General features: G+C 36.7%; 3 protein-coding genes across 4 annotated transcripts; 1 reads left to right on the plus strand and 2 right to left on the minus strand.

Annotated features, from left to right (window-relative positions):
* Positions 1-35: 35 nt before the first annotated feature.
* Positions 36-9,615, minus strand: mtx1a (metaxin 1a). Its single transcript, XM_039650772.2, has 8 exons — positions 9,460-9,615; positions 5,729-5,798; positions 4,510-4,589; positions 3,610-3,702; positions 3,349-3,531; positions 2,106-2,182; positions 1,837-1,994; positions 36-1,740 (listed from the first exon to the last, which is right to left on the minus strand). Exons 1-8 carry the CDS (start codon positions 9,538-9,540, stop codon positions 1,517-1,519), a joined length of 966 nt encoding a protein of 321 aa, XP_039506706.2. The 5' UTR covers positions 9,541-9,615; the 3' UTR covers positions 36-1,516.
* Positions 9,596-19,310, plus strand: LOC120462198 (uncharacterized). Its single transcript, XM_039650741.2, has 8 exons — positions 9,596-9,685; positions 10,247-12,401; positions 12,814-12,995; positions 14,096-14,169; positions 14,250-14,389; positions 14,700-15,391; positions 16,194-16,334; positions 19,254-19,310. The coding sequence occupies exons 2-8, from the start codon at positions 12,281-12,283 to the stop codon at positions 19,308-19,310; spliced, it is 1,407 nt and encodes a 468-aa protein (XP_039506675.1). The 5' UTR covers positions 9,596-9,685; positions 10,247-12,280.
* Positions 18,871-25,372, minus strand: nudt17 (nudix (nucleoside diphosphate linked moiety X)-type motif 17). 2 transcript variants are annotated; one of them, XM_089117926.1, is made up of 8 exons: positions 25,034-25,372; positions 24,295-24,330; positions 23,951-24,134; positions 23,646-23,671; positions 22,809-22,901; positions 21,720-21,818; positions 21,501-21,637; positions 18,871-20,561 (listed from the first exon to the last, which is right to left on the minus strand). In XM_089117926.1, the coding sequence occupies exons 1-8, from the start codon at positions 25,208-25,210 to the stop codon at positions 20,390-20,392; spliced, it is 924 nt and encodes a 307-aa protein (XP_088974052.1). In that variant the 5' UTR covers positions 25,211-25,372; the 3' UTR covers positions 18,871-20,389. The 2 variants fall into 2 exon arrangements, with proteins under 2 accessions (XP_088974052.1, XP_039506701.2); XM_039650767.2 differs by having other exon boundaries at positions 19,068-20,561; positions 24,217-24,330; positions 25,034-25,369.
* Between the last annotated feature and the right edge of the window lie 187 nt (positions 25,373-25,559).

A 25,559-nucleotide genomic window follows, 5' to 3' on the forward strand; every position in this document is an offset into this window, starting at 1 on the left:
TGCATCTGCAGAAAATAAAGAAACCCCATCCAGAATATGATTATTCAGGACTGTTTATTTGCCCCTCAAATTATGAAAATAAAAATCCATAAGCAATATTATTACAGCACATAGCACCTAATGAAAAGATATAAACTGGCTGTTCAAATTTCCTTTACATTTCTGTAGAAGTCCATGCAACAGATGCCTTCGTCTATTAATGATTTTGAACAAAAGCATTTGTTTTTATTTCAAACAGTTTAACTAAATAGAAAAATTCACTCGCATGTAGTTTAACTACCTTACAGAAAACCTCATGGACCTCGTGGAAAGTTACAGGAACTGAAACATCTTAGCCAGTTTTGCGGTTTGACATAAGCCACAGTTTCTCTCTTTATCCTTGAATATATCATGTTTAAAAAAGGTTTTTGTGCTCAAAATTAAAATTGTTAATTTTTTTATGTTGTAAACCTGTATTTTTTTATTTTTTTTTTACAAAATAACATTTTGAATCATGTTTGAGTCACAGTTTTTTATTCAATACGTAATGCTATTTTGAATCATTCTGTCAAAATTCAAATGTGCACTACACAAAATTAGTGATGCCGAATGCCTTCGGTCCTCACATGACCAAGCATGCCGCACCAAATTTGAATATGCATATGCACTGATTATTTGATTTAAAGCAAATAAGATACAAGAGGAATATTTTTAGCAAATAATGATATAAATTAGGGACAGTTCCTCACATAAACTATCGTATGGCTGCAGAACACTTTGAAAATGCCACACAAGTTGTTTGGACTACTCGAATGCATTAGCGTTACTATGTTGTTTTGGAGCTTGAGCTTGGCAGTAAAAAAAACCAACAAAAAACAGCGGAAATCAGCATCACTGACATTCTGGAAAAATCATTTTGTGTTTCACGGAAGAAACAGTCGGACAGATTTGGAACAACATGACGGAGAATAAATGTTTGGATTAAATGTTGGTTATTTTCTATCATCAATAGCATCACATTAACATGAGCATTAATCTGTCTGAAGTATGACAAGTATTGACAGTAGAGCGGAATGATTTAATGATTTAAAGCAGTTAGCAAATAAAATGTGCATTAAAACCAGAAAAACAGCACAAAATAGCACATAAGAGATGTGAAAATCTAATTGTCATTGTCGTAAAGCTATGAAAGGGTTTAAAAAGCTCTGTTTTGGTCCACAGTCACACAATAAAGGTTGAGGGAATCCCTTAGTTTGAAGTGCTCTCTTACCTGAACTTAGCTTAATAATAGTAGCTATGAATAGTTATGCTTTTTATTTTTGGTAAAACAAACAAACAAAAAACACGTGAACATACCAAGCATCAATGTCGAAAAACTGAAATAGAAACTGAAAGCTTATATGCAATTAAAGCTCAAGTCAAGGAATAAATAATACTTAAATCCCTAACAATATATGGTTTCTTGTATGTTCCTCCACTATGTAAAGTGACCATACCAGTGCAACTAACAGAAAGCCCTACTTTCATTCATTCTCATTCACTCCTCCTCTTCATCCTCATGGGAGGGGCCTCTGAGTGAGGCGGGGCCTACATGCTCCTCCTCCTGCATATGCTCAATAGCTACTATGCCGGTGAGGAGAGCGTAGCTCAACATCGCTGCCACAGCAACCAGCACTGACATCAGCTGCTTGCGTCTCTTGTATGGCTCGTTGTCAAAGTCGCCCCCCTGCTGTGTGCTGGACACCGGACGACTGACGCCCTCTGCACACAGAACAGACACGCAACCATATGAAGAAAAATCTTCTCTTATTCTACAGACAGAAGTACAACACTTTATCGTAGTTGTTAGCTGCCCACCTTTACTGTCATTGGGGAAGTACAGGTTTAGGATGTTAGAGCAATATGTGTTCAAGTTGTCCAGATTCTTCAAGTTCTGCTGCAGTCGGCAGTTAGGCAGTTGAATCTTAATAAGTGGCGCTAGATGACCAAACACATACGCATCCAGAGAAGAGGGCCTTTAACACACAAATGCATATCAAAATGTGTATTACGCCGAACCAATAATCAACCAAGCATCTCTAAGTGAAGCTCAAAGATCAACCTTGATGCGTAACTATAGGACTTACGAATCTCCAAAGAAGAATTTGTTCGATCCCAGGCGCTGAGAGAGAAGATTCAGGCACTCCAGAGCATCATGGTAAAGCTGGAGAGTTATAGACAATAGAGACAAACAAATGTTTTTATATATATATATATATAATATGTATATTATATGTATATTCTCATATATATAAATATATATATGCCCTATTTTCATATATATATATATATATATATATATATATATATATATACATATATATATATATACAGTGTGTGTGTATATATATATATATATATATATATTAGGGCTGTGCAAAAGTTAATTGCGATTAATCGCATCCAAAATAAAAGTCTGTGTTTACATAATATATTTGTGTGCGCTGTATATAATTATTTTGTATATATAAACACCTATGCATGCATGTATATTTAAGAATTATTTGCGCTTAAAGTCTGTATATATTTATAAATACATAATCTATATTATATAAACATTTTATATATGAATAACACATTTTCTTAAATATATACATGCATGTGTGTGTAATTATATAAAAAAAAGAATTATATACAGCACACACAAATATATTATGTAAACACAGACTTTAATTTTGGATGCGATTAATCGCAATTAATTTTTGCACAGCCCTAATATATATATATATATATATATATATATATATATATATATACAGTATATGAGAATAGGGCATTCTTTAATGATAACAACACAAATGAATCACATTGACGGACAATCAGAATCAACACAATTTTAAACAGCCTGAGCATTTAAAGCGGCAAACGACATAACTGAAGGGTGTGCTTATTATAAACAGAACGATATTGTGCATTGGTGTGGATCTTAATATAGTTATAGGTGTGACTGGGCCTAAATATTGCAAAAACATAACATTTTGCTTAGTCGCAGTGAGCAGATCACATCACACAAGCATGCACATTGTGACTCCAAGTCTCATAAGCAGAGTTGTTTCCTAACACTAGCAACTAGTTCTCTGCCAGAACGGAACTTCTGCTCTATCGGAGCCCAGATTCCTCACATCTGCTGATTTATCAGTGTCCTCTTCAGGGACCAGAACATCATTGCCTCTGGAACATTGAGTCTAACAGCCGCCCTGCTCTATGAAGGAGGGTTGTTAGTGTCACAATAACCCAAACACCATCTGATGACCATTTCACAGCACATAAAAACAAATGCTATCAAGCACAATATCAAGAAGAACATGTAGCCAACTCCTCCTATCTCACCTCCTTCTCTGCCTCTTCTCCTGCCTCCAGCGCGCCATTTCCTCGGATCAGACGGAGTCGCTCCAGCTGCCTGTTCTGCATGCGGCCCGGCAGGAAGAAATTGAGCGGGAAGCACATATTCTCTCCGTACCAGCGGCGCGTCACCTCTGCATAGTTCTTAGGATCGACCCATAAAGCGTAGATCTGGTGGGAAATGAGGAGAGTGTTTGAGCACGTACCCACCGAAACTACCATCTTCAAGTTTCAGGATTCGAATCTCACAAGCGCAGGCAACAGTCGCTCCTCCAGCAGCGAGGTGAAGGCCAGTGTGTCTGCACCCTCTTTGGCCGAGAGATCATAGTCTGCATTGTATTTCTGAAAGACAAAGTTACAGCATTACTACTACATCTGCTATTGTTCAGAAAAACCCTTTCCAAATCATGCATCTGACCGTTCAAGCAGGGCCGGCGATTACAACCATAAAATGGCTTATTTATTGAGCACTGAAGTGATGATGTACAGGGGTTGGACAATGAAACTGAAACACCTGGTTTTGGACCACAATAATTTATTAGTACGGTGTAGAGCCTCCTTTTGCAAAAACAGCATCAAGTCGTCTTGGAAATGACAGTACTGAAAGTCCTGTACAGTGGCCAGAGGGATTTTGAGCCACTCCTCTTCCAGAACAGCGGCCAGGCTACTGTGATGCTGTTGAAGGAAAAAAGTTTTCTGACTTGCTTCTCCAAAATATCCCAATGTGGCTTAAAAATATTTAGATCTGGTGACTGTGCAGGCCATGGGAGATATTCAACATCAATTTCATGTTCATCAAACCATTCTTTCACAAGTCTTGCTGTGTGTATTGGTGCATTATCATGAGGGTTTTAATTATGCACATAATTAAAACCTTTCCTGAAAACACATACTTATTGTGTCTCATTCAAAACAAATTTAATGGATACCTTCATTGTGTAATCAAACATGATTAATGAGAAAATTATGGCCTTTATGATGGCAACATGAATCACTGGACACTGTGCAGCCCTCAAATGAATGAACCCGAAACTACTTTGTTTAACTTTGTTCGGGGAAAAAAAGGCATCCACGAAGAGTGAAATATACAGGGACTCCGTATAGACCAATATGTGATCATAGAGGTTTTTGTGGGCGAGAGATAATCACCTGTTTCCTCAATTGAATGATGATCTGACTGGGTTGAGAGCAGCTGCCTTCCTCTTTGGTCCTGAGAGCAGGTAGTGAACCTTCAGTGAATACATTAGAGTCCGTAAAGCACTTTTTTTTTTGCCTGGATGAGTTTACTGCCAAAGTTTTGTGATTTTAAATGTCTAAAGATGACTAACAACACAACGCATTTAAGCTAGCTATCACTCTGGATATCAATAATAGAAATGCATGACCTCTAGATAACATATTAAAAATATCACATGGTCCTTCAGAAATTATTCTAATATTGTCATTTGGTGCTCAAGAAACATTTATTATTATCAAAGTTGAAAACAGTTTAAAAGAAATAGTTTAAAAGAACTGCATGTATTTGAAATGGAGATCTTCTGTAACAATACAAACGCCTTTACTGTCACTTTTGATATATTTTATGCATACTTGCTGAATAAAAGTAATAATTTCTGTCCAAAAAAAATCAAATAAATAAATAAATGATCAAGTAATTATGTTTAAGTAGCTGTATATATTACATTTTATAAAATTAAATTATCACGCACTCAAAGAGGGGATCCACTAAAATGTGGGAAAAAAGCCTAATTAAAGGAGAACTCCGGTCAATTTTAACATTGCGCTCATTTTTTGCACATTTGGAGTGCTGTCAGTCAGTACAGACAAAAACGACAAAAATCGGTGTTGAATTAACATTTTTACTCATATCTTTCACATCTACTGCGGTCAGATTGACCGTGGTCACTCTTAATAACACCACTCACATGGCTGTACACTCGTAATGACAAATCAAGGATGTTAAGAGGCTAAAAGCAAGTTTAGGGTGCGAATTTTAAAAAGACGATAACACGGTGTAGGCAAAACCGATTTTTGTGGTTTTTGTCTGTACTGACAGTAGTCCAAAAGTAAAAAAGAATTAGCTAAATGTTAAAATTAACTGATGTTCTCCTTTAATTTTTATTTAGTCCTATGTGTTCGATAAAGAAATAATATGAAGCTTCTGAAGAATTCAGGAGCCAAAGAAAAAAAAAAAACAATGGAGATAGACAAGAATGTGGAAAGAGAAACATACAGATGCAAGTTATCAGCAGCTCGGCAGGAAAGAGGAAGAGGCCTCTGTGTTTCAGTTAAAACATGCTAAATGTTCCTCTTTAATGAATGTGGAGTGTCTGCCAAGAAACAGATTGTTAAAACTGGGCCTGCTTACCTGTGGGGCTTCTCCAGGGGTTAGAAATCTTGTGAATTTTCAGCGGAGCTCCAGAGAAGCGAGCATATGCCTGGAAAATGATATAAAAGATATTATTATTATTATTTTTGCAAAGTTAGAATTATAAATCTTATGTGCTAGAAGCAATTTGAGTATCATTTATGTTCTAGCACAAACACAAACCAAGAGTACTACACAACCTCACAAAAACCTAACAAAATATGGATGATGACATCATATCATCAAGTCGTCGCAACAAACACGAACAGCAACATAAGCAAGAACGCAACCTGAAACTAGTTAGCTGTAAGCTAGTTAGCTACACCAAAGAGCTTTAGATTTTGGACAGGGTCTTGGATGGGATGCCTCGTTTTACGACGACATCCGATAAAGTAGGAGGTAATTTCACATTCCAGCACATGAAGCTGAGAGCTGACAGATCCAGCGCTTCATATTGGCTCAGAACGTCAGCACGTCGTTTAGCAGATTCTTTCCGTTGACAGCATTGTGTACTAATGATCGCTGGGGTTAAATGCCCTGGAGCGATTCCTTTACACTTCAGGCTGAAGCCAAGAAATACTCAAGAATTATCGGCCTCGATTTCTAAAGGAAATTTTTTACTCGTCCTCGTGTGATTTCCATGGAGCTCTTGAACAACTGACCATGTGTCTCCAAAAGTCATAAAATACCATAAATCATGTAGTCATTACAAATAAAATGAACATAAAATGATACGGTGGATAACTCAAGTAAATAATTTACATTCTAGCACTCTACTTAGTGGGAAGAAAATGGATGGACATAAATGTCTTATAATAATTATGGTGGTCTGTCCCTCAAATATATTTTATGATGTAAGAGACATGGAATATATATATAGAGCATGAATATGGGATTTTGTATGTTAGTTTCGGAGCTTTAGTCACCATGAACTGTCCTTTAATGGAAAAGAACTGCATAAAGATGCATCAAATCTTCTCCTGTGCGTGTTTCAGTGAGAAACAGCTGCAGAATTTTCATTTCGGGGTGATTACTTTAACATTAGGCTTCCATCACTTCCAGGACTCTTAACTGTGAGGAAACCAGATTTGTGGAAAGAGCTGAGTATCGAGTTTTTCCTTTTCCCAGTTGCAGTCGTGCGGTGAGCTGAAAAAGCGCAGTTATCTCCATCAAAGGCTGACATCATAACCTCAGATTTATTACTAGACTGATTCCTACAGAATCCTAAATTGTGGCTCGTAAAGTGGAGAGGATCGAGTTTGAATATAAATCATTCCTACGAGAACAACTTGTAGAGCCCAAAACAAACATGAGGAGGAAAACTACAGCTGGCTGAAGTCCACTTTGCCCACAGTAAAAGCAGTTCATCAGACTCCTGCTGTACACATAAACACACTGAAATTAGGCCACGGATGACAGAACAGATTCTCTTGAAAGTGCAGATGGTAATAATTAGTTTGAACCTTTCATAAGATCCTTAAGATCCTTAGCGAGTGGCACAGATTATGATTGGGCTATCTTGATTTTAAACCCCACCCATGTCTTGCTGTTTATCCAATCACTGCTCTCTCTTTAAGGGAGTGTTCTAATACACCATCACAAGCAGCCAAAGCATGTGGTAATTTATCAAGAAGCAAAAACTTAGTAAAATGGTAACATTTCATTGTTTTTTTCCCACATTAGAGCACGTTTTCATTCATTTTAACGTCTAAAAGGTCACCTTTATTTATATAGCTCTTTATACAAAACAGATAGTTTCAAAGCAGCTTTACAGTGATAACAGGTGAGGGAAATTACGCATTTTAGTGTTAATTCAGTTCTGTTGTAAAGATTGGGTAAATTGGCAGTGGGTGGGATCACACAGACCAAAACAAAAACAGAAATTCCAACAGGGAACACACATTTCCAAGTAGAATAACTGGCTGTAGCATTTTTATTTTGGAGAAACAAGTTTGTTTCCTTCCTTGCTTGCTTTAGAACAGTCAAAATATTACATACAGCACCTTTAACTATTAAAGTAGGCCTGTCATAATTATTACACAACTGTCTGGTCATTATTTGATTAATTTTCATATATAATTGTTTTTAATATTATATTTTTTGATCAAATAATGTTAAATTCCATTCATATGTTGCACTTTTTTTTAAATGGATACTGAACTGAATAATTAAATTAAGTTTTTATTAAATTTTATTTCTCCCTTCCAGGTGCAGTAATAGGATATGGGAGCACTAAAAAAGTATTTTAAATTTAATAAATGTTTACATTTGTATGTCATTTATTCATGGCATAAAAATGTAAGTTAACATTACTAATGGTCATCTACTTAAAAGATGTATAATAAGCATACAAGGCGAGACTACTGAAAAAAAAATATAATTAAAATTATAAATCACAATTAGGTGCTCAAAAATGTATCCCTTTCAAAATATGGTATGATGTTATAATGTTGAAAGGCCTAACTTCAAGTTGGCAGCAGACAGGCAAATCTCCAAACAACCTCAGAGCTTCACATGCAGTCACAATTTAATGCAACTATATCCTCTCTGGTGCAGTGAGATAATCTGGAAAATTCTGAATGAACTTCACATTACCAAACCATCAGACAGAGGGAGCAAAACATGCCTGCGGTTTTTAAAGCGCCCTCGGTAGGTGCAGACAGACTGTAATGCACAGACATCAACCCGACCGCTGGCTAGCTGGAAAAATCCCACAACACTCGAAGAGTCCAAAACACACAGCACTGATGTAACCTAATCACTTTAACATGCGATTTCAGCAATAGTAACCTGGTTCTTTACCCACATACAACCTTTGTTGATTAGGAATAAAATGGATCTGAATTCAGTCTCCAAAGCTGCCGATAGGAGATGAGATTGATGCTAACTCCAGATGACAGTGGTGGGTTTGTGGTTTACAGTAGCACAGACAGGTGGCGCCCTGGTGTGACCAAACTGAAGTGGAAAAATAAGAAAAGTGGAGCAAATGTCTCACATGGTGATTCATGCAATAAAAATATATGCTGATAAGCACCTTGGCTTTGGAATAAAACTGAGATAGGAATTTGAGCTTAAATCATGAAGAGTAAACATTGGAGATTTGCAGTCTCAAAGATTGGCATTTAGACCAGGTCAGATCGCGGTCATGTGAGGCCATTTGCAACCATTACTCTTTTTTATTAGTATAATAATAAAATAATTTGGTATGCTTTAAATAAAATGGATAAAAAATAGTAAGTTAGCTGGGGCCTTTGTGCTCATCTTGATAATATCCACACTTTCATTCTAAAATGGTATGTTTCACAGAAGAGAGAAATTAAAAAAATATATTATTAATAATAATAATTATATATTAAATATATTATATTAAAGAAAAACATTATTTTCTAGTACCCTACACAGGACATAAGATAAGCAGTTTGAAGAATGGATGGATGCATGCATTATTACTTATTTTACAACACCTGCGACCACTACTCACATAACTATATTATAAGTCCCTTGTGTTTAGATAACAAGCATACAGTAACGTTATATAGACACGTTGGGTGCCAAGGCATGACTATATAGCATCACTGTAACGTTACCGTCTACACTGTAACGTTAACGTTAGAGCAGTAACGTTACCGCGCCGAATCGCTTTGCTACAAATATATGCACGTGAGCAGAACCAACCCATATATATAACTTATATCCAGTCTACTCTACATCAGCCTGTGATGAAAACTCACCAGCACGATGAGACAGTCCGTATTTACTGACGGTAAACCCAAACCAGCCTTCCAGCAAAACAGCTCACAGGGAGCCGCCATCTTCACAGACCATACACCTATAACCCGGAACTGGTGCTTTGACAAATAAAAGTCCCTTTTGTGGATGTGTTGAACCAAAGCCCGTCTACTTTCTCTGGTTGAACTTCCACTCACATTATTCTTTCTAAAGGCTTCCTCGTCCACAGTGAGTGCCTTGGATGGCCAATTCACACCGCACAGACTAACACTAACTAACAAGTTGGCCGTTTGATTTGAAATTTTATGCAAAATAACTGTCGTGTTTACTGTCCCAACAAACGCTGCTTGAACATGTTCAGTTAAAACGTTTGACGAGTAAGATTTTATATAAATATAAAAAATTGGGTGGAAATAACACCGCAACTGTTTAACTTTTTCTTGAGCCCTCAATTAGGATGATTTCTGAAGGATAAGTCCGAAAATCCAGATTTGCCCACAGTAATACATTGCATTTTATAATAGAATAGAAAACAGTTTATTTAAATAGTAGGCCTAATAATATTTAAGAATATTACTGTTAACGTATTTTTTTATAAAATAAATGTAGCCTTGGTGTGCATGAGATACTCAAAAAAAAGATAGCAAGTGTGTTTAAATATAAATTTAGTAATTTAGTTTATATTTGTAGTTGGAGTGTATCATATCTTGGCAGAAACTTAGACACAATACACGACACAATTTGGTTACCATGGTTTGTGGGGTAATTGTGTTTTATCATTGTTTGTAGTGGGCCTGTAGGAAACAGCAGAGACTTGGCCAAATGGACAATCAGCCGCTTGTGTTGCAACTCTCCATCCCAGGAATCTGCCAAGAATTCATGAGCAAAAACCACATCCACACATGAAGACATCACATCCCAACGGACTGATAGAGTCCAGTACATTCCTGAGCACCCATCCCGTCCGTTTGTGTGAACAGTTTCAGTAATCCTCTTCTCTTTCTTTAGACCACATTTACTTAATGTAGGCTATGGCCTGAAAAAAAAATCACATATGTAACCACTTAATGTAACTGTGTGTTCCCATTTATAGATAATTAAGTTTCATCAAGGGTAAAGACAAGAAAAGTTCAACATATTGTGAAAATCTCTGGAAAAGGGCTTTGGGCATCATTGGGACATTCTGTAATTCTTTGAAATTGTTCCAAGAACAACTAAAGGACAAAAGGAACCGTGCACATTTTCACTGAGTTGCCTATTGCTTTTTTAAAGACATGCAATCATTTTTCCAACATTAAAATAAGTTTAAAAAAATTTATATTACTTTTAATAGTATTTTAAAAAAATATGCACACCTGCACCAGGCAGTTTCCATGAAAGGAAATGTTGATGGATAATGTTCTCCAGATTTTACAGACCACATTGTGTGGATTTTTAAATATTCAAAAACACAAGACTGGAAAATAAACTAAAATAGCAAATTAGACACTGAGGAGTGTAAATTCAGTCACTAAGCAAGAGTGTCCCTAAACATTTTAGACTGTGTGTGGTAAGATGACGTCCTTCTTCCGGCAAACATCAGGGTGGCATAAAGCACTTCACTGAAACCCTGTGGAAAAACCAAATGATCCGTTTAACAACTCAAATTTCAGACAAACACTCAAACCTCAAGTGAATAAAACATCCCTGACCCAAGGGGAAGAGTTTCTACCACAGTGTGGTATTTTCTCTGACCTGGAGAAAAAGAAACATCAAGGGGTTTAAAATATTTATGTGAATGCAGATGATTTTGTTGAATCATCTGATACAAACATGCCACAATGATTAACCAATGCAATCTGCTGAATGCTTTAAGAACTTTAGCTAACGTTCTGGCTAAGGTTCTCTCAGTGATGAATAAACATGTTAATAGAATGTTTGTTATCTGGTCTTTAGTAACGTTCTCAAAATATTAGCACAAAAACATAATATTAGCACAAAAACAAATCTTTTCCCGAGTCAACTCATTCATTACGTTTGTTGAATGGACCAAATGACATGAAAAAAGATTTGTTCATTTTGATGAACGAGTTTGGGAATGCTCATCACAGAACAGACCAAGGCGACCATTTGAGATTATAAAACTTAAACTTTGTTGTTGTTTTTTAAACGAGCGATCGTTTCGATTGATGAGACCATTATTCATTGTCTGGAATCGTTTAAAGCCCTTTGAACAGTTTGCGGTTTGCACTGAAAATCTTTTAGACCTTGAACTGTTTGGTTCCCATTGAAGTGCATTAAATGAAATCCTGAATGTTTTCATCAAAAACCTTAATTTCTTTTCGACTGAAGAAAGAAAGACATGGACATTTTGGATGATGGGGGTGAGTAAATTATCAGCAAAAGTTTTTTTTAAAAGTGAACTACTCCTTTAAGGTGCATGAAATCCATTTAGACCAAATCTCATGTGAATATGTCCATTCTGTGAATGCTATTCTTATTCTCTCACAATTTCATATCTCTGTTCAAAGTAAATCAGATTTATATTCCACAGCCACTTGTGCATATCTACATTCAGAGCACATTTATAAACAATAAGGACAATCTTTTTAGGACAACCATCTGAAAAGCATAAGACATGAGAAAAAGTTGACATTTAATCTCATTGCAGTCAAGGAGAAATGATTGAGATCTCATTTGTGAGGTTTTATAAAATGCATCAGAGAAAATGCAGTGCAGGAGCTCCACCCACCTGTGTGTGGTACCTGCTCAGGTGCTCAAACAATAAAAGGACTGTTCGCTCTGATAAAGAGGCACTTTCTCCAGAGTCCAGAACATTAGTTGATGTTGACTCAACCCGCTGGCACAGATCACACGCTGAAGGATTACTCGTCTTCAAAGATGATGAAGATTATACTAAGAGCCTTCACCACCTTAGCTGTTGGTTGGATTGCACTTTTCATGGGTAAGTAGCTGTTTTAAAAATGTGAATCATAAAATATAACAATTACCTTTTATGTATCATTGTAAACAGGGATGGTTTCCACGAAAATGAAAAATCAGTCATTATTTACTCACACTCATGTTGTTCCAAGCCTGTATGATGATCTTTCTATTGTGGAGCACAAAAGAAGATCATTTGAAAAATGATCCGTTTTTTGTTGTTGTTGTCGATTGTTTTTATTTGTCCATGTTTTCGACACCATTGACTTTCACTGTACAAAATCTTCTTTTGTCTCATGACACAAGGATGAATGACCGATGACATTTTTTTCATTTTTGGTGAAACAATTAAATTATACATTTTAAATATTATGCAAAAAGGATAAAGTCACACAAAAAGAATGTTGTGATGAATATATTAAAATCTGATTCAGGTGTAAAGTCTGTCAATATCTCTGCGTGGGATTCCCCAACTGAAAGCACAGACGCCTTGACTCCACATGCTTTAACTTCAGTTATCATGGATCTCAGGATCACTAACCGTGTTTATAATGACTCACTGGCTGACCAGCAATCAGCAGAGTATACAACACTCAAGCAAGAGGTGGAACGACTGGTGAGGGTCTCTTTTTAATCATGCTTGTATATGTAAAGCATTCATGGGGTATTTACAGTATTCTGGGACATCTTACATACAATGGATACAGTATGCCATGAAAGTGAAGTGATGGTCTCAGATGGAAATACTATGATTACACTTACAGAAAAGTACAATTTTCCTTAGAATACCATGTTAATAACAGTTTATAATAAAGTACCATGGTAATACCATCATACCACGGCACTGCCATGTTACAGTCATTTTTTATAAACTTACCAGATTAATATACCATAGTATTTACAAGACATACCATGGTACGTTTTTTTACCATGGTACCAATAAAATAAGATATGCTAATAATTAAAGTACTTTATAGAACATCACTGTGATAAATTGAACTAAATGTACTGTATACCTTGAATGCAAAGTAAGTCGCTTTGGATAAAATCATCCATTAGGGCCTGGGGGAGCTCTTTTGCACCATCCCCATTTACACACTCTAAACAATGCTGGGTTGTTTTAACTATAAATTTGGGTCAAAAATGGACAAACCCAAATGGTGGGTTAAAAATGTCATTTAAGATTTTAACCCACACATTTTAAACTTTACATCTTTTAATTACATTTTTAACCCAGCATTTGGGTTTGTCCATATTTGCCCCAAATTTGGGTTGAAACAACCCAGCATTTGGGTTTGTCCATATTTGACCCAAACTTGGGTTGAAACAACCCAGCATTTTTTAGAGTGCATGCACGGATCTGAGCAAATTATTAAAACTCTATATTATGAATGCCAGGCCAGTAGTTGGCGATGTCACTTTGTAAAGGAACACATCATGTGCATGTCACCATTTTCACAAATTCGTGGTTTTGTATTTTACACAGAGAAGGTAATGCTATTGTTTTCAATAACTTGCACTTTGAAACCTCTTTATAAAAGTTTTCGTTTTCGCCCCCCCCCCCCCCCCAAAAAAAAGCTGTTGTCGTTTAAATGAACAGCCAAAACGGGGGAAAAAAAGGTTTTAGTTGAAACTGGTGTCGTGTAAACGGCCCCTAAATTGGTTTTACTCTGAAGAATTTTGACTTTTCCCACTGTTGTTCTTTCCTTTTTCCAGTTTGAAGATATTTATGCTCCACCATTTAACACCACCCACCTGATATATTTGGGGACAGACGAGATGATCTTCAGGTTTGATCAACTTACCTTAGATTTACATCTAATACATCCAAGCGACAGAGAATATCTGACCTTGAGTGCTTCTCTTGCAGTAACGGGTCTGTGATCGCCACTTCTCGACTGTTGTTTGGTCCGACCCAAGTCAATCCAGAAATTGTGAGAGACATCTTTTTGCCTGCGTACAAGCAAATTCCATCGCCGGCACTAGAGATCGACGTCAGCTACATTGAAAGTAAAATAACAGTCAACAATGGTTGCTTTCAGATTGTTTTCACATTGATACTTATAGGATTAAAAGTTAAAGAAACCATCTAAAACAGACAAACACCACCCCATCTCACAGGATGGCGATTTTGAATGATTCCGTGCAATGTGAAAACCCCTAAACATAACCATTACTAGTAGGGAGTAAGCTGTACAAATGAGATTATTCATATTCATACACCAATTTGCCAAAATGTAAAAAGGAAATGAATTGCCATGAGATTGTGTTGACAAATACATCAACAACTAATGAAAAGTACATTCAATTCTTCCTGCAGATAAACTATCTACTGAAGAACCTTTTGAAGAAGAGAACAACTTCATCAGTCCACCAACGACAACACACAAAGGAACACCCTTTACGACCACGCCCTCCATGGCCACGCCTCTCATTTCCACTCCTGAGATCATAACGGAAGACGAATCCCTCACCAGCCGCCTTCCGTCCACACACACACCCAACATGTCCACCTCTGTTGTTGTGGGAAACATCACACACTTAATCCACTCCACACCCTTTAACACCACCACAATGCACCCAAACACCACAACCAACTTATTAATGAATAATGCAAGTATTTCTGCAGCACCCAACAGCACCACCAATGGAGTAACTAATGGGACCACCACAGCAGCACCCATTGGTACCACCACTTTACCTTCTAATAGCACCACCACCACTGAAACCATCACTACAGTCCCAAATACCACCATCACTGCAACCCTAAATGGCACCACCACTACTTCCCCAAATAACACCACTACACCCCTCATGTCCACCTCCATCCACATCACTGCTGTGAACCCGACATTCAGCTCCACTCCATTTCCAACAGCACAGCCCTCGAAGACCACCACGCCTGTGAATTACTCATCTACCACTGCCTCCGCTCTGGTGCCGGGATGGGGCGTCGCCCTCTTAGCGCTGGTGGCTGTCAGTCTCTTCCTCCTCATCATCCTCATCATTCTGGTGAGTGATCGAGGGTGTAGGATCAATATTGTATGAACTTTTGGTTTGAACATGGTAGCAACTTTTAAAATTGTATTGATTGTACATTCATCTGAATAAATAATAAAACTGACCAACATCTTTATTACTATCCATAATTATAGTGGCGGTACATACCAGATCACCTTTGATATATACCATACTACTAAATGATTACCATTCATCTGCACTGCACGGACAAAAAAATAAGTCACTGTTTGGATTTAAATAGGCAAATACTGCATTAATTGGATCAGTATTGCTGTGATTATTATGTTTTATTATAACTGATGGAGTGCATAGCTTTTCATTTTGTAGAAAAACACATCATGGCCATATTCCAGGATGACAATGTGAAGATTAGTCAGACTCAAATTGTGAAAGAATGGTTGTGAGGGAGCATGAAGAATCATTTTCAAACATGAATTGGCACCTCTGAGTGTCTTTGGGATGTGCTGGAGGAGACTTTATAGAGTGCTGGACTCTTGCATTGGCAATACAAGGTTTTGCCCAAAAATGTATGTAAATAAATGTTGTGATGTTATTAGCATGACATACATTTTGGGTCGAGATCTTGTATTGACTCCTCTAACACATCCCAAAATCCAAACTGAGACTTTATTTTTTTTTTGGTCAGGCAATGTATTATTGGTAAAGTACTCAAAATAACACCATGGTTCATGTATACACGTGCATAAAACCATGATACTATGTCCAAAAAGTAATGTGGTAGTTTTGTTTCAGTGACTGTACTGTTAAAGGACAAAAGTGTTCCTCCTCTCAGGTGGTGCTCTGGTGCTGTTGTCCAAAACGACGAGTTTTCGTGAATGAACCTGAAGAGATGAGTCCTCCCATGTACTTCAACCCAGACATCCCCATGTACTCAACGCAAAGCACGTTTGATACAGCCAACGGCAAACAAGCGGTGCGATACAATCCATAATTCATTCTGACGCAACTTAGCTTGCTTTTTGTTCCTATAGGGCTAGTTCGTTTATGAAACTAGATTCTATAACAAAAGTGACTCCCTAAAATTTGTAGGACTTTATACCAGCGAGTTCAGACGTTATGTGCATTATGAACAGAATCAACTGACAAATGCTTATTCTCTGGTGTCAATAACTCACGTGGGGTTGTCGAAATTGTTTGTTCAAGACAGTGTTATTGTTATCTAAAACAAAAAATGATTACAAATTGTTCATTGAAATAAAGCTGAATAAAATATAACTATGAAATGAAAAAAATATTTAAAAACGTGCAAAAAAAGTTTTAAAATGTTGTCTTGGCAACTAGCTGATGATTCAACTGATATAAGTTTTTAAAAAATGACAAAAGAAATTACAATATAAAAATAAATGCCATTTCAAAATATGAAAAATATTATAATAGTAAACATTAAATAACAGCAATAGAGTATAAAAAAAAGCAAATTAGTCATTTTTGAGAGGGTGAAAGTAGATATTAAGTGGCACACCATTTTGATTTTTACAATAGTTATCTACCTCTACATGACTCATTTTCAAGTTAAAAAAGGGGGGTTCACTTTGGTTACCTGCTCGTACAGACATAATGGATCTGTTCCTGCCTGCTGCTCGGTGAATGGGAGAATTTGAGAGTCACACCTATTAGTGAAAACACTGTGAATACAGCCTCATGCAGCTCTTTAAGGTCAGAAAGCATCAAGAGACCTGTAATTTAATGCAAACACTTTTTGAAAAGCATGCAGCGTTCATTTAATCCAGTTCACATGAACAACAACACAACATAAAGCCAATGTAATGACTGAATGCGAACGCAAATCTTGTTTTGCAACTTTTAACTATAGTACTGCATCTTTATTGTGGAGGGAAACAAAGGGGTTTTCAAGAGGGTTCTCCATCCCCATCTCTGCCCATGTAAAACACTGACCCCACAATCACGGATCAGAACTAGGGAAAATTGGCTACTGTTACCTGACGTTCCAGCGTCCCCGTCGCCTGCACAGGGCCCTCTTTGTGTGGCTCTGACTAAGAAACCTGAAGCGTGGGAAACTCGACTCTCGTTCAGAGACTTTGAGGCCTCCATCTGCGTCTCCTCCATCGTCCAGTAGCCACAGCGTCACCGCTCACAATGCCCTGCCTACATTCGAACAATACCGGGAGCCAGGAGAGAAAGACTTAAACTCTGAATCTAACCCATTGAGGCCTCCAGGGCTGAATGCATCTGAGCAGCGCAGTTTTCGGTCGACAGCTGAGCTGATCAGAGCTGAACCGAGCTGAACGGAGGCGTTTGTTGGGGCACTAGCATTTATTAATAACATGCTGGGTCTGGGATGATTCATAGGGATAATGTAATGAAAATGATCAAAATCCCCCAACATTTTTCCTTATGGACCTCAAACACAAAATGGAAGTGTTTAGAATTACTGGCACCCAGGTAAATATGATCAAAGATGGCTGGGGTCATGAAATGGCTTTTTTTTAAAAAAAAATGTATATTGTTGTCTGAGATCAACTTATGACGTTCGCTTGGTTTTTGCTTTCAAAAACATCAAAATGAATAAGTAATAAGCTATTTTCTACCCTCGTTTTGAGCCTTGCTCAAAAACCCTCGGTTTTTATGGGAGCCTCGCACAAAAGACTTGGAAGTAAACGCCCACTGCTGTGAGTGGATAACAGTTTTGCATATTATAATGAGTTCAACTCACTCGTCGGTGCACGTGGGGGAAATTGTTTTGAAAACTTCCAATGTTGTAAAATGGCAACCAGAATGATTCGCCCATACATGTTTGAGACAGAATAAGTCACGTGTGTTGCAGAATTCCTGTCGGATCCAATATAGATGGCTCAGCACCGTTCTTTAATCTTAATCGGTCTGCAAATTCAGTCTTGTTTACAAAACAATCCTCAGTGAAATGAAGCGAATGGACGGACGGACGATGTTTTACCCTCATCAGCTGGAACATTTAACCATGCAGTCCTATTGGAATCCAGAGGAAGCATATGCAGCGACTGTCTTCTTCCACAACCAGGCACTGCACAAAATCTTGTAAACTGCATGTTTATTGCTCGGATCCGGTTTGTCATCACGAGGTAGGCCTATGTTATTTAGCTATGCGTATAATGCGTGAATCGGTGGGTGGGGCTAAACTGGCCATGTTGAAGTAGTAGGCGTTGATCTTCTTCTGCAGGGGTGGCGTTTTATCCTCTTTGACGTAATAGTTCCCCACTTTGAAAAACGAGTCGTTTGCTGAGCCTGGTGTCAATAAAAGCTTTTATTGGACTAACAAGGACGTTTTCAGTTCTGAAACAGGATATTCTTATAATATGATAACCTCTTGTCAAAAGCTCAAGGAAAATTTGATTTCTCAGTTCATCACCCCTTTAATATTTCATTCAAAAAAATTCACAAAACTCTAACCTAAGTAAAGAATTAAAAGTGGGGGGTAAATCACATTATGAAATAAATGATTTTCTACAAAACACATTGGCACCCTTTTATTAAATACTTTCCAAATTTCCAATTAAACTCCTGTTGCCAAGATAACAGCTCTGAGTTTTCCTCTATAATGCCTGATTAGTTTGGAGAACACCTGACAAGAGATCAGATACAAACACTTTTATGTTAGATGCGATTAATCAATATGACAGCACTAATAAAAATAAAAATGATAATAAACAATAGTAAAAAATAATTTAATAAATCACATACAAATAGAAATTTATAAAAATAGAGTTCAAACATCATCAAAATATATAAAGGGCGTTACTTTTGACACTCTATGATGAAGGAAGCATTGTTTTATTTTCAGAATAGGAATTATGGTGTGCATACATGTAATGATAACTGACTCTGTTAATAACAGGACGCCAGAGAAAAACCCCCGAAAAACCGGACAGGAATGTACGTGGTGAACAAATGATGGACACAGGTACAGTAAAACACACATGCAGCAGTACCTATGACACACAAACCAAACAGAGCTCAATCTCATTCTCACATTTAGAATCTATCATTCAGGTTCTCTGACTCCCCAACACTGTCACTCCTTCTATGTGTGAAGAACAAGACCTGAGGAAAACTGTTGGAAGAATAACTGTCATACAGCCGGCACTGCGCTGCAGGAAGCTGAACAGACAGGGAAATTATTTTACATGCCATTACCATCTATTTCGAATCTATTTTCCTACAATATACCTTTGCACAATGTACTTTGTAACTTTTGAACATGGATTGAATGATGTGATGTATTAACAGTGATTTAGTGAAATTAAAGAGTTTCTGAAAATGGCTGTGGGATGAATAGTTTGATTAGTAACTCGGTATGGAATAAACTGAACAGAAACAGTCGGTCAAGGGTTACGACCAGAAGTTACAACCGCAGCTGTAACTTCAGGTCAATTTCTGCTTAAAAGCAAAGAGGAGAAAAATGTCCCAGGCATTATCCTGATGGAGAAGATATGGAGTATTTGAACAGCAAGAACACAACGAGATCTTCGGCAGCAAGTGAAATTCTGCAGCTTATCTTTGTGGTCAAGTGTAATCTGTGATGAAATGTCATTTTTCTCATATTTTAGTCTCAAATCTTCTGGTTACACTGACCCTGAATCAATACATCCATCCGTCCATACCTACATGCACACACACACTTGATTATTTGGCATGATTCATTTATTCTGCATATGAAATTGTGGAGTTAAAAAGAGACAAAGTGAATATTCAGATTTTAATTATTTAAATTACCTTTAAACCAACTTTAATGTGTCAGCTTTAACAGAGAGGACACAGTTGTTTCTTTTGTGATTCAAAATAAATGTTGACAAATGTTGCGCACTGACAGGGATTAAATAAAAATACCACATATTCTAGTGATATTCAGTTTGAAACTTCTTGTTCCTGAATAACATGAACTGGTGAAATAGCTCCGGTCCAGCAGGTGGTGCTGTCTTCCTCAAGGCACTGGTTAAACGAACATAAACAGAAGCTGGCAGAGAGTCATTGTCAGGCCTTCTCAGCTTGAGGCCCCAGTGTTTTCAACCACAACTCTAATGCAAATTTGGTTCCGGTGCTGACTCGTTCAATGTCCTCGCCGTCATCCGGGGCCCGGTTACAGAACAGAGAAACGGGCAGTGAGGTCTCGCTCAGCTCAGCGTGTGGAGACACCTCCGTCACACTGACAACAAACAACATACAGGAAGCGAACATTCAAAACAACGGAATAAATACTCAAGCCTGTAAAGCCATACTGTATCATTTCACTGTAAAAAATATTTTCAAGATTTGTTATCACAACATTTTTTCTCTTGTCAAATCAACTTAAAGAATTCATTTAGTTCAGATAACTTATTCTTTTTCTGGTTTCTGATGATTAAATCAACCTCCTTCATTGTATTAACTCACTTTTCCAGTTCAATCAACTTAAAATTTTAAGGCAACCAGGTTACTTACTTTTTTAAGTTAAACCAACAATATTTTTTTACAGTGCACGATCAAAACTTTGCTGAAAAACCTGATGTACACAATCTTCTCATTGAGAGTTAAACTTTTTAGCAAGTTAAAGGCCTTTTTGTATCAGTAACACATACTGGACTAAAACAAATAAGGATTGCTTGATTATCCATGATTTTTGGGAAAATCATCTCACAATTCAGACTTTTTTCTAACAATTGTAAGTTATAAAGTCAGAATTGCGAGAAAAATAAGAATAGCGAGATACACTTGGATTTGTCAGAAAAAGTCAGAATTGTCAGAAAAAAAGTCAAAATTGTGAGCTCATATCTTTGCAAATTTAGCTTATAATTTGCAAATCTGGATTTATAACTTTCAATTCCGAGATTATATCACGCAATTCTGTAGATTCACAATTTCGAGAAAAAAGTCAGAATTTTGAAATTAAAAAATAATAAAATAAATATTCGCAATTACCCTGAGGAAACAATCTTCCATAATATTCTCCTATTATTATACATACCATATGTGTCATAAAGGCCTGATGTATCAAATATGATCAAAGAAAAACTAAACTTTTTTTTAAGTACTTCCATTTAAAAAGATTAGATTTTTCTGACTATGATTTAATATTAATAATAGAGTTGAATAAAGTTCTCCATACCTGATGGTCTGTGGCAGGTCAGCTGGTATTCGAACAGAATCCTTCTCACCATCTACAGCAGACACCACAACTTTCACCAGAGCTGCATCGACCCACACACACGCACTGACTTCAGCAGGATCTGGGTGCAAACAAGCCTGAGAAAGAAGGAGAGAGACCTTATGGAGCACATGGACCTCAAAACAGCAGCTGTAATCTGTTGATGTCCCAAAGTTGTACCTGAAGCTGCAGGTGTGATTGAGAGCTCTTCAGAAGTATATACGTCACGACGTGATGTCTCTGAGGCGGTCCTCTGGACAACATGGGCGGATACACTGACTGGACAGAGAATATTCAAATAAAGTACAGTACGTATGGGGTCAGTAAGATTATTTTTTGAAGGAAATTAATACTTTTATTCAATTAATACTTCTATTCGATGAATCCTGAAAAAAATGTCAATCATGGTTTAAAAAAAATAAAGCACCAAATCATCATTAGAATGATTTCTGAAGGATCATGAGACACTGAAGACTGTAGTAATGCCGCTGAAAATATAGCTTTGTCATCACATGAATAAAAATAAATAAATAAATACCCAAATAGAAAACAGATATTTTAAATTACAAGTATATTTCACAATAATACTGTTTTTAAATCATTTATGTTTTTTTGGCATCATTCTAGTCATCATCATGTCTATCTATTTTCTATCTTCCATAAAACACAAAATGAGATATTAGGAAGAATGTTCGAGCCTCTCTTTTCAATGCAATGAAAGTGGATGGTGATTTATACTGCCAAAAAGTTCGATTATATCATATGCAACCCCGCAACATTTGAGAGTTACGTGGGAGAGGAAGATGAAGAAGAACCGAGTCTTTTCCTCACAAAAATTTAGCATTTGGCTTCAAAAGTATTGGAATAAAACCCTTTTTCATTCACTTTCCCGGCATGGAAAAGAGTAGCTCGGATATTCAGACTACATGTTCATGGAAAAAAAAAAAGAAAAACTTGCAACATGAGGACATGACGAAAACATCATTGGATGAACTATTACTTTACCATCTCATATGTTTGTTTTGCGAAAATTAAAGTAAACCCTCTGGATCAGCTTGATTAGATTTACATCTTGAGCTAACAGCTTCATTTCAATGATTAAAACTTTCAGATAGACAACAGATGTGTGCAAGGCCTGACTGTTCCATGTTACGCAATTGCGGTTTGCAAACAATCGGCTTCGGTCTGTCAAATTCAGCGTCTCTGCGCAATGGCCCCTTTGCACTTTGGCTGGAGGTCTCACACAAACATTGTGCTATAAACACACACCTCCCATAGGCCGAGCAGCTGAGAGGAGAACTCATCCGGGCTCAGTTTCAGACCAGTCTCTTCCTGCAGCTCCCTGAGTCCTGCATCCAACAGCTAGATCACACACACACACACAAAGAAATCGCTAAGCCATTCATTCATTCAGAATAGAATAATATCTTAGTTGTTCATTAATTCACTCTAATTCAGTGACATTAATATATTATTATACAAAGATATTACATTACAAAGAATTACTCAAAATGAAATATAATTATAATTAACTCGTTTATCAAAATGAATGAATCTTTTTTCGTGTCAGGTTCATTCAAAGAACGAAATGAACGAGCTGACTCGGGAAAAGACTCGTTCATTTTGATAAACGAGTTTGAACAGGAGAGTCACGAACGCGCATCACAGAACAGAGCAAGGCGACCATTTGAGCTTATAAAACTTAAACTTTGTTATTTAAATGAGCGATCGTTTTGCTTGATAAGACCCTTATTCATCATCTGGAATCGTTTAAAGCCAGTTGAACAGTTTGCAGTTTGCACTGAAACTGTCTTTTGGACCTTGAACCGTTTGGTTCCCATTGAAGTCCATTATATGGAGAAAAATCCTGGAATGTTTTCATCAAAAACCTTAATTTCTTTTCAACTGAAGAAAGAATGACATGGACATCTTGGATGACATGGGGGCGAGTAAATTATCAGCAAAAGTTTTTTTTAAAAGTGAACTACTCCTTTAATTTAAAAAATATTTCAACAGTGTTTCTCTAGAATACCTTACAGCACATGTAATGCCTGACTGTTTGATTGATTGACTGACAGCTCATTGTTTATGCAATACATAATGTACCTTTTCATCCAGCTCCACATGGCCTCCTGAACAAACAAATTACATCCATGATTAGTCTTGTACACCACAGTATTCTCACACACATATGCTGGCCATATTTCTGTCGCTAATTTCTGCTGACATGATGGAATGTAAAAACATAATAATACTAATTAAAATAACCGTTTAAAATTGTGTCTTTAGAACCAGATAAAGCTGACTAAAACGACCTCACTCATCTGTAAATCATTAATATGAGTGAGCACACAGTTATTTGAGTGAGTGGTCATTTGAGTGAATCATTTGGGTCAGTAAATGACACTCACCGGGGGGAACCCAAACATTGGGGAAGATCCGGAGGCTGGAGGCACGACGCGTCAGCAACAGCTTCTGATCAGCGGACTGCAGGAGCACAGCCACGCCCACGTCTACCCCACGGCTGAGGGTCTCGGGAGGCAAGGAGACTGCCTCTGAGTGAGACAGGTATTTGATGGGGCAAAACGACGCCCTCTAGGGTCAGACAATGAGTTTGATCAACAAATAAATTCAATTAACAAAACTGAAAAGGCCATCAAACTCAGTGTGATCTCACCTTCAGAGGAACTGTTCCATCACATGACCGGTCACATAAAATAAATCTGTTATTCTGCAAAGAACAGCTCACATTTACCTGATCCTCACTCCCGCCAAAGTGTCCAGTTATGCTCTGGAAAAATTACACACTTTATGTTTATCCAGCTAAATAAGCACATACTATAGACTTCTATTGCTTTGATAAGGCAATTATTTATTTTTAAATATAATAATTATTAATTATTTATATTAATAATGTATTAGTAAATTTTGAGATTTACATGATCTAAGATTAATAAATGCAGTACAGTTATTGTTCATTCTTAGTTACCAACAGAAACCTTATTGTAAAGTTTTACTAAATATTTAAATGGTTTTTCCAACTCTAGATGCCCACAAATGGCCTGGTACTATCATATAGGATTGTTTTAAAGATAATTATAATAATAATAATAATGTATAATTTGATATTTTGAAATTAATTAACAATTATTTATGTGCATATTTGGTAACACTTTAGAATTATATTTCATTTGTAAACTACAGAAGTTAACATGAACTAACAATGAAAAATACTTCTAAAGCATGAATTAATCTTGGTACATGTATATTTCTACATTTACTAATACAATATTAAAATTAAAAGTTGTATTTGTTAGTATTATTTGATTGACCTGAGCGCGAACTAACAATGAACAATTATATTTTTATAACCTAACGTTAATAACTATTGTAACAAATGTATTGCTCATTATTAAGTTAATGCATTAACGTTAAATAACGTTAACTTGAGACCTTATTGTAAAGTGATGTGGAATAATATGAGTTCAGCTGACCTGCACGAATCGCGCGCACTGCGGAGCCGCGTTTTTGGTTTCCTTCGACAGATGAACTACAATCTTTCGTACTTTATCCATACTGTGTGTAGACATCACCACAGAATATGATGAATAATTAACTTTTTTTTCATTTATGATTTGACAAAACGCTACGAAACATTCATTGTATAGCATACAGTACTAGTAGGTTGAACAACTTAACTAACGTTATCCAGGAGATAGTCAGTCAGAGCGCATGAATGAGTGTTTAGAGCAGAGACACAAACATGCTGTCAAGCCTCTGAACCCCAACACCAGACCATAACAAACACCGATATGAGCCTCCGGAAATGGCTTCTGATGTTTTAAAATAAAAGTCTATTTAATGTAAAAAGGCTGTGTTATTAATTTGTCTAGAAGAAATACTAAGCCAACGTAATATTACGTAATAAATATTCATGAGCTTAGAGGTCAACTCGAAAGACGTCTTCTAATGTTTTAGAATAAAAGTCTTTTTTTTTAGCACTTTTTAAGTTATATTTAA

Source organism: Pimephales promelas, chromosome 12, assembly GCF_988280905.1.
Source record: "Pimephales promelas chromosome 12, fPimPro1.hap1.1, whole genome shotgun sequence".
NCBI classification, from domain to species: domain Eukaryota; kingdom Metazoa; phylum Chordata; class Actinopteri; order Cypriniformes; family Leuciscidae; genus Pimephales; species Pimephales promelas.